Source organism: Lycorma delicatula, chromosome 6 (genome assembly GCF_047948215.1).
Source record: "Lycorma delicatula isolate Av1 chromosome 6, ASM4794821v1, whole genome shotgun sequence".
NCBI classification, from domain to species: Eukaryota; Metazoa; Arthropoda; class Insecta; order Hemiptera; family Fulgoridae; genus Lycorma; species Lycorma delicatula.
In genome coordinates, this window is record NC_134460.1 from 28,082,161 (window position 1) to 28,092,688 (window position 10,528).

The 10,528-nt window shown below is 36.8% G+C and overlaps 1 protein-coding gene across 1 annotated transcript in view; it reads right to left on the bottom strand.

Moving 5' to 3' along the window:
* Positions 1 to 7,724, bottom strand: part of Tango1 (transport and golgi organization 1) — a 95,648-nt gene extending 87,924 nt beyond the window's left edge. Inside the window, exon 1 of the mRNA XM_075369506.1 lies at positions 7,555 to 7,724. Coding sequence (XP_075225621.1) covers positions 7,555 to 7,681 — 127 coding nt within the window. The 5' untranslated portion in view covers positions 7,682 to 7,724. The remainder of the gene's footprint in view (positions 1 to 7,554) is intronic.
* Between the last annotated feature and the right edge of the window lie 2,804 nt (positions 7,725 to 10,528).

Genomic DNA, 10,528 nt, shown 5'->3' on the forward strand with positions numbered 1-10,528 from the left:
TTCCAGCTTGGATGGAGTATCGATGACTTGTTGGCAAAGTTGGGGCGGATTCTGGACGGTCTCCCGGGCATCAGAGTGCTGGTTGCTCTGGACGCTAACGCAAAGGCTTCCACCTGGGGTTCACCACTCAGAATACAGAGGCGCTGGTCTCGCACGGTTCGTTGAAGCCAGGAACCTCTACTTGCTTAACGAGGTAGAACAAACGCCGACTTTCTCTTCCGAACAGGGGGAAAGTTACATCGACGTCACCTTGGTGACGGGCGATCTGCTTAGGTGTACAAGTAGTTGGACTGTCTGGCCCGTGTGAGTGATCATAATCTTATAACCTATGAGATCGCTTACGTTGGCGGTCCAAGAGCTCCAGAAATGGGTCGCTATAACCAAAGGGGCCTGGATCAGCACAGGCTGCGGCGCGAGTGTACGGCTGCCTTACAGGGGTTGGAATGGCGAATGGAGCACAGGGAGGAGGAGGAATTGATGGCTGAACAATTCGGCCGGGCCATCAAGACTGGCTGCGATAAGGTCCTACGGCGGCCTCGGCCAATGGACGGACCCTGAAGTAGTGGCCAGTCCGCTGATCGGAGAGTGCCTGGTGCTGCTGCTTCCGGGGAGCCGTCTGTTAAACGCAGGCGGAAACCCGGGAAAAAGTGGTGGTCCTCTGACCTTAGTGTGCTGCGCGCAAGAGCTAGGTCCGCTAGGAGAAGATACCAGCAGCGTCGCCCCCTAACGGGGATTATCGTTGATCACGTGCGCGCTGAGGGTCTGCGGATCTACCGGCGCCCCCGTAATAAATACGTTCATGCCATCAAGAAAGCCAAACTCAAGTTTTGGCAAGACTCCATGCGTGAGTTGCAGCGCAATCTCTGACAGCTCGCGAAGTCATGTTACCGGCCAAAGTCATTGCACGTACTGTCCATTGTTCGATGCGGGTTTGGTGGTCTTGACCACACTTTAACATCAGTGGCGACTTACCAGGCGTTCCTGAGACACCATTCCCTGGCGTACGGGCTGTGGACCCGTAGATATAGACCGAGTGGTTTCACGAATGTCACTGAGAAAGGCACCGGGGACTGACCAACTTGACCCGGATATTTTCTATCATCTGCTGCCTGTCATAAGGGAGCCGCTTGGCAGACTGTTCTCGGGTTGTCTAAACTGGGGTTGCTTTCCGACTTGTTGGAAGGTGCTTTTGGTGAGGGTGCTCTTAAAATCAGGAAAGGATCCGAGTGTGGTCAGTAGTTATCGACTTATCAGCCTCTTGCCGGGAATTGGCAAGTTGCTTGAAAGGCTGGTTGTGGAACGGCTCTGGGAAAGCTTCGATATGAACTCATTTCTAATTCGAGGCTAGTATGGCTTCATGAAAGGGGTTGGCATCGAGGATTGCATCTTAAATGCTCTTGCCGAGGTGGAAAGCGCCGACTGTAAATATGCTTTGGCAATTTTTATTGACATAGAGGCAGCATTTCCTTCCTTGTGTTGGAGTTCTGTCCTCTATGAATTGGAACGCCACAATGTTCCCGTAGCCCTGCAGGCCGTAGTGCGTGACTATTTGTCGGATCGCACGAATCTGTTTAAGGATGCGCACCTAGTTGTGGAAAAATCTGTCAACAGGGGAAGCCCGCAGGGTTTCATTCTCGGTCCCTTGCTGTGGAACCTGATATTCGACGGATTGTTGGGACTGACATTCCTGGAAGGGGTCACGGCCAGGGCTTTCGCTGGTGACTGTCTCCTGTTAGTTCGTGGTAATTCACGACCGCAACTAGAAGACAGAGCGCAGGCGGCTTTGTCAACCCCAGAGGGCTGGATGGACATTCAAAATTTAAGGATTTTTGTGCCCAGGACGAAGTTTATGCTTCTCTAGGGTGTAGAAAAATTATCATACAGTCGTAGCCCCCGTATTAAGTAGAAAGGCTGTGTAATCAATCAAGTTCGAATTCATAAGTACCTAGGTGTTTTGTTTAATGAGAAGTTGCTGTTTAGCAACTACATTAGGCAAGTAGCGGCGGACGCCGTCACACAAGCTTAGAAGGCTTGCTCGAAAGGATTACGGACTGTCGGGCCGTCATTTGAACATGATATACCGAGGTATCTTCGATAGTACGACCTCTTACGCGACGTCAAATTGGGCGCATAGGTTGGATAGAAATCGAGCACTTATTCAAAATTTAAGGAGTGCCCAGCGCAGAGCCTTAATTATATGTACTGGTCCTTTTAAAACAACCTCCTACAAGGCTACTACTGTATTGGGAAAGGCTCTCCCAATCAATTTGGTGGTGAAAGTTCGGGCGGCCATGTGGAAATTGCGAAGAGGCAGAGGTATTTTGGATGCGGTCTCGAGCCAGGCCAGTACCGGAGCGAAACGGTGATCTCAATGCACCGGTTTTAAATTTCAAACAGTTGCCAATTTCCCGCCTTTGGAGGAGGCTTTACAGCCTCGCGATGGAAGCATGGCAGCAAGAATGGGACGCCACGACTAAGGGAATGTCCTTGTATAGATTTATACAGGATGTGGGGGCATGGTATGCCTCTCCTTCGTTTTAAGGGCAACGGGAGCCCGAGTGCTTTCCAACCATGTAAATTTAAACCAATATTTGTTTCAATTTCACCTGGCAGCTGATTAGCTGTGCGTCTGCGGGGAGGTCCAATCAAATGAGTATATGATGTTTGACTGTCCTGCTCTTGGGGGGGGGGGGGCAGACCTGGAACTTAGAGGTCAAGGGGAAAATTGGCCGCTCATAAACGGCGAGTCAGTGTGGCGAGGGCCGCATTGTCAGACCGTGTGGGAGTTTCTCGATGAGGTTGCGTTGTTCAGCAGACATCGGTAGATTAGTTGAGGGTAAAGTATAGTGACTCCTACCGTGCTGCTGTGGGAAGCTAATCCAGAGATTATGGCTGGCCACCAGCCAGATAAAGTTCCAAGCGCTTAAATGGTGGACAGGTACTAGCTAGCATTCAGCGACTGCCGCATGACAGGAAATTGCTGTCTTTTTAATATAATAACAAGGGGTGCGCCTCCCTGGTTTAGTTTTATTGTAAGACAAGTGAGCGGTTGGGACATGGCAAGTAAGCAGGTGGTGTATGGCACCTCGCTTAGTCTGCTCACGCTGTTAGGTAAGCTCACTAGGAGCTATTAGATTATTGGTCGCTAAACTGTTTTTGAGGCCCAGTAGCCGTTTTTGGCAATGACATTTGGTCATATGCTCTAGGGCAACTGAATGGGGTGGTGGCAGGAAAAATATCAGTTAACCAACCAATTTCTCTTCATTCAAGACCCATGTCTTACTAGACAAATACATAAGTATAGGGTCTGACAGTTGAATACCCCTCTTGTTTTATTCCTCAACATCATACAGATAGTCCCAGGAGTTTAGGAAAGTAAGTAACAATTAATTGATTATCAACCTTATAATATAAAATTAAAAAGCAGGTTTAAATGGGTGCAAAAAATGTGAGAGCTGAAGGTAAAAAAATGTTGATATTCCTACAAGGCCTTACTTCAGCAGAAATCATTGGAAAAATTTAATGAATTATAAATTGCATTTGTTGGGGTTCTGAATGAAATATACTCCTAGGTAAAATATATTCTGGAGTAGGGTTCCAAATTATTTGAAATGAAAAATATTGTTGTTTAATGACTACTTTCAACAGTACATTAATGACATATCCAAGTTTCAACAGTAAAAATATCATTAAGAAATTCATTATTTATATCAATGAAGAACAAAGAGCTATATACACTGCATAAAGTAAAAGTATGTAATCCATCAATAATGAAACAGATGTGGTTCCAGAAAATACTTGATGTCACTTTCTTTGTGATCAAAAATTTACCTTTCTTTAATTTTAAAGTATTTGCATATTTTGTGTGTCGTCATTAATTGGCAAATGTCAATAGTCTTATGATGAAAAAAACAAAAACATTTTCAATATAAAAAAAAATTGGCAGTAGATGCTAGTTCACGTTGAAACAAATACAAAAAAAAATATTCCAAAAATACTAATCTTTCAAACTATGTTATGAAAAACATATTAAGGTCATAATATCAAATTATTAATTGCTTTTTACATTTCAAAATCTGTAAATATTATATTGATGCTGATCATCACTAGTTCCGATATTTCCAAACTCTCCCTGGAAGCTTTTAGATAACATATATTTCAAGAAGAAAAAAAAAGTCTCAGATATATGAAGGTTGTCTGAAAAATTTTGAGCATCAACATGAAAATGGCAGGCAGCATTCGTCAACAAAAATTAGGTAATGTATTTACACATGCGTTGAAAGGACCCCAATAAAATTTAGGCCATTTTGCATGCTCTATTGTTTGATAATCGTTCGAATAAGTCATTGAGTGCTTTTGTGAAAATGGAACCAACGAAAAGAAGGAAATATGAAGCAAGCTTCAAGTTAAAAGTCATAAAAGAGGCTAAATAATCAAACAACTGTGCTGCAGCAAGGGCTTGCGATATAACAGAGAAGATGGTAAGAGATTGGAGGAAGAATGAAGGTGTTATTAAAAAAATGTTCTATGAGAAGAGGAATAGCTTGCTGGCCAGATTTAGAAAATAACATTGCAAAATGGGTACAAGAACAGAGGCAGAATTATTATGTTGTTACAAGCAATATGATTACGGTTTACATATTTAATTGGGCATGGGCCAATCCAGAACAAGGCAAAGAATTTAAAGCAGCAGTAGGTTGGTGCAATCATTTCATGAACAGAAAAATCCGGTAATACGACAGAAAACAAAATTTGTGCAGAAATTACAAGATCTTGACCATAAAGTCATAGGTTTTCACAAGTTTATTATTGGTATGAGGCAGAAATATAACCTCCCACTATCTAATATTGGAAATATGGATGAAACACCAATTAACTTCGACATAATAAACAATAGAACTGTGGAAAAAAAAGGCATAAAGACTGTTAAAGTAAGAAGTACAGGCAATGAAAAAACCCTTTTTACAGTAGTATTACCATGTATGGTAGATGGAACAAAGTTAAAAGTCACCATCATGAGGAAAACAACTCCTAAAATAAAATTCCTGCCAAGCATTTTCATGAAAAGAGATGGATGGACGAGAATGGTGTAAATTATGGATAGAAAATGTGTGATAGAGGTGACCAGATGCTCTACGAAACCAACACAGTTTGTTGGTGTGGGATATGTTTTGCAGTCACGTAACTGAGAACACTAAAAATCAGTTAGCACGGAGCAATACTAAGATTGTGCTTTAACTTCAATGCTACAACCTTTAATGTTTCTCTGAATAACCATTCAAAGATCACATGCATGAACAATGGAATAACTGGATGATGTGTGGCAAAAGGTTGAATACGAAAGGCAGAGCTAGCTATGCGGCTGCATCACTTGATGTGCTGTGTGATTTTGTTATCAAATCAAGAGAAAAAGTGAAAGTGAAAATAGTGATGAAATCCTTCAAAATGTGTGGGATTTCTAATGCTACGGATGGCACTGAGGACAGATTTGTCATGAGATACTGATGAGGAAGCAGAAATCGACTTGCTAGGTACAGAATGGGTCCCACAAGACAAACTTCTCAACAACAGAAGTGAGGATATACTTGAGGAGCTATTTCCCTTAGATGATGAATGAAGGATTATGCAGGCTTTTAAATATATTTGTGATTTGTTTTATTTTATAATGGTTTCAATTAATATAAATTTTAATCTAATTTTTTCTGTATCTCCCCTATAAGACGACTGCGGATTTTGGGGGGCCTTTTTTTGTGATTCAATTATCGCCTTATCTGTGGAAGTATACAGTAATCATTAAAAATAAGAAGGTACGTTTTTGTAATCACACCACCACTTTTTGTGATGCAACTTCTTTATCAAAAAAACAACGTATTAAACTATGCATTAAACGTAAACTATGCAACGTACTATGCATTAAACAAAAAATATGTCTGTTAGCAAGCAAGGCAAGCATAGAATGTTTGTTTAGATTACGTTGACTCAGTGTGCAGACAAATTGCATGTATATCAACATAACCTATGCTCGCTAACCTTGTCTAATTAACACTAATAGCATATAATATGCATAATTAGTTAGCAAGCGTAGGTTGTGTTTGGTTGATTACGTTGATATATTTATGATTTGTTTGTACTCAGAGTCAACTTAATTTCAAGTTTTGTAATTTTTATTTTACATTAAAAAATGTACTTTTTCCACCTTAAATATTATTCATTTTATCATGAAATCTGAAGAAGTTGCATCAAAAAAGTGAAAAATAGTGGTGGGGCAATAAAAAACAAGTATCAATAAAAACTCAACTAAAAACAAATGGTGTAGATGTTTTGATTGTTGTAGTAGTACAAGGTTCAAACACCAGTGTACATGAAATTTTTTAACAAATTATGTTTTTTAATCACACTACATCTGGCATCTGTCAGTAACTGTCTTCAAAATCTGGTAACTGGTCAGTAATCTACCACAAACCTTTATCAAATCCAGTACAATAGCAGGATCATCTCATGTTTAATAAGAAACCTCCATAACTGAATAATAACTACTGTAAATTATGTTCTACTATTTCCTCTGTCATGTTCTTAACAACAGAAATGTAAATATACAATGTATAAAGGCTTGGGTCTGCAAATGATATCACTACTGATGACAAAATTTTTGCAAACCACACAATTGTAATGCTTGAATAGGATTGCTAGACAAATACATCTTTTGGGTTGAGATTTAATATGCCTAAGATCAAAGTAATGATGATTCAAACAACTTCCCATAACAGTGCAACCTTCAAGTTCAAATCCAGGAATTTAACTATCTCATGAGCTGGAATAGTAATGAATATCTTAAGCCAAAAATAAAAATTAATTTGCATAGAAGTGGACACAATAAAGTAATTCCATATGAAAAAATAAATTTTCATATCATGTAAGACATTAACTTTGGTTAGATCACACTTATTGTGGACTGCTGCAAGATGCATAAATAAGGACTCTAATAATGCAATTGATTTAAGCCTTTGAAATAAAAAAAATGACTCCATATTTCATTGCCATTACATATTACAAATGAATAGTTTCTAAAGTACCAGGGTACATATCAAGAAGAGAGATTTTCAATCTGAATAAATTTAATTGGTATCACTGCATGAAATCTTCACACAAAATACTACTTATTAAATCACACAAACTTTTAACAACATTAACAGTAGAACATTTTGCAAGAAAGTATTGCAAAATTTGTATATGTGGATGCATTTGCACATAGAAAAAATTTCCTTTTAACCATTTCAAAAATAATAATGGAATAGTTCAGTAGAAACATTAAGAACTATAAACAAAACAATACGTTAAGGAAAAGTATTAAAAAATATCTAAACAACTTGCATCCACGCTGTAGGTGCTTAAATGTTTTGAGATTCCTATGAATGACGTGACTAGCATATGCATGTAATACTGAAAAACCCGTTCAAACACTATCAATTTTATAGCAAGTAGGTAGTAACAAATCAGTGGATAAAAAAGGTAAGAGCTAAGGTTAGGAATAAAAACAATATATTTACAACAAACCTGAACACTGCTGATTCGCACAAAACCAGACATCCGATTCTTCTGAATTGTCGGAACTTTCGCACACCCACAAAGAAAGAATAAATATAAAAAAAGAAAAACGAAAAATGTAAATATTTTCCTTCATTTTGCAATAGGCCAACTCATCACCATCTTGTTACAACTAATGACGTAATGTTAGTTCTGGCTAGTTTAGAAGACGCTTCATTAAAAGTTTACGGATATAAATAATACAAAGTTTTAGTATGCTGCTCTCTTTTGGGTAAAGAGTGAATACAAGTATCAACTTTTTAACAGAAGATGGTAGCACTACTAAACAAGTATGCTCGTTATTCTAACTGGAATTTCATTCAAGATCATATTAAATTCAGAATTTTTTATTTTTTTAAAAAATAAGCAGGTTTTAACAATAACATGTTTATATGTGTGTTTTTGTGTGCGCGTGTGTATATATATATATATACATACATACAATTTGCATTCACGCTATAGCTGCTTAAATGTTTTATATATGTAAATGAAATTACACATTTATTTTATTTTTATTGTATAAATATAAAAATACTATCGAAGACATTACAAAATTCTTAAAATTGCTTTACTGTCTCTTACAAGATACTTCTATGGCAGGATGAGGTGAATCGAAACAAAAAGCTACTCAAAAAGGTTTTACTCGAGTTGAAGTTGAATGCGACTATTACAGATAAGAATCCTGAAGGGGTAAAGTGTTTCGAAGTAGCTCCTATAAGTTAGTTGTTCCTTGATAATGAAAATTATTTTAAATTATAATAAGATCTTAATTCTGACTATGACAGTGAAAAGCATCTCCTCGGAGCTATCAGTCGATAATCGAATCGATGGATACGAACAATAAGAAAACAGCTAAAAAAATCGGACCCAACAGTTCATTCATTCAGATGTCACACATCACCAAAATAAAATATTCCCTCGTGTAACTTAAAAGAAAGATTGCTTTACTTACTGAAGGCCTTTTTCTTTTTCCTATTTAGCCTGCGGTAATTACTTTCAGATAATATTTGAGAGGATGATATGTATTAGTGTAAATGAAGTGTACTCTTGTACAGTCCCAATTCGACCACTCCTGAGATGTGTGGTTAATTGAAACCCAACCACCAAAGAACACCGGTATCCACGATCTAGTATTCAAATCCGTGAATAACTTACTTTACTAGGACTTGAATTCTGGAACTCTCGACTACCAAATCAGCTGATTTGGAAGACGCGTTCATCACTAGACCAAGGCCTGCTCACTCACAAGCAAACCTTCAATCTTTAATTGACTTGAAAATATAAAACTCTGCGCAACAACTATAATTGAAATATACTGTAATGATTTACTGAATATTACACTTTCAAATGGATGAAAATAAAACGGTTCTTCTTGTCCAATCTTTGTTTAAATTCAGTAAATATATTGTAAAACCGTCATTACCAATTAACTAAGTGGCTCTATTGAGCTTATAAAATATTTGATTTACAATATAACTAATGCATAATCTTGATGAACAGTTTCTGGCCATTAAGCTCTGATACAAGGTTATGAGTTATTTTCAGATCATGTAACATATACTGCCTCTATCACTTCTATTTATTTAATCATCACCAAACAAGAATTTTCTTTGCATATTTCAAGTAGAAAGTTGTGATGGGTAAAATATAGATCTCAGCCAGGAATCAAATTAATGAATAACTGATTAAGAAGCTAGTACTACTGGCTGGCCAATTGTTGTTTCTTCTCCACAACAGCAATATGTCTCCATAATAGTTTCTGAAGTATTAATGACAAGTATCCAAAATGTTGTTGAATCCACATCTGCATCCAAAGCAATACTAATAAGTGATATGTATCTGTTTACTTGATCTTGTGGTATTTTATTAGAAGAAGATGGCGTCATTAATTAACATGGGTATTATATTGGAGAGTGCTTTGTATTATATTACAAAAAGATTTCTGCTGAAATTCTGGAAATAGGAAAGACCATAGAAATACAAACATAGAGTTTGTAAAAAAAATTGGCTTAGTGATTCTGCATGAATTAGTTTGAATTTAAAATAAATTTTTAATAATTTTTGACAAATCTATGATTTCTTGGATGTGTTTTAATATGGATTAGGCAAGTTTGTAGCCATATGTATCTCAAGCCTTTCAGCAAGATGTGTCGGATTGTAGGATTTCAGTTTTACTGGCCTGAAAGTAAAGTCTTCAGAGTGGATTTTTCATTGTTTTTATGTTTGAATTTAAAAATGTCTCAAACAGAGATTAGGAGTTTTTGGCTTTTATATGAGTTATGTAATTTGATTTATGACACATAATTTAAAAAATGTTTTAATGACACATCTTTTTAATTCAAGATTACTAGTGTCTTTTTCATTAAAGAATCACATCATAACTGAGTCTGTGCTGCTATCTTGTGTATTGGCTGCGAACATGAATTTGAAAAAGTTTCTCGTTTTTCCATAGACAAAAAGTAATGTAATTTCTACCGAAATTAATTTTTTAAAACAAATGTTAATCACCCATCATATAGAAATCAATGTCATCTAATTTTAGTGGGACGGTTGTCTTTTATGTTCTCAATTGAGCGTCAATAATAACTTTTATTGTTTATAATCTTTTTTTATTAAAGTTGAAATGATTTATTAAAAATTATTCCATGGCTTGTATTGAAAACAATATGGGTGTAAATATATACATATATATGTATTTACATGTAATATGGACAATATTAATTATAAAAGAGTGCAGATGCAGATCAAGAAAATTTTTTATAAAATATGATGTTAAAATAGAATAATTATTAAATGTTGAGAATATACGTTTTAGATTTAAAATATTATACTATAAGTGCAATACGAAGAATATTCCAAGAAAATAAAATTTTGTCATGAACTGTTAGTAACTGTTATTATATTCATATGTTGGCACTTCCTCAAATTGATAAGACAGTCATTC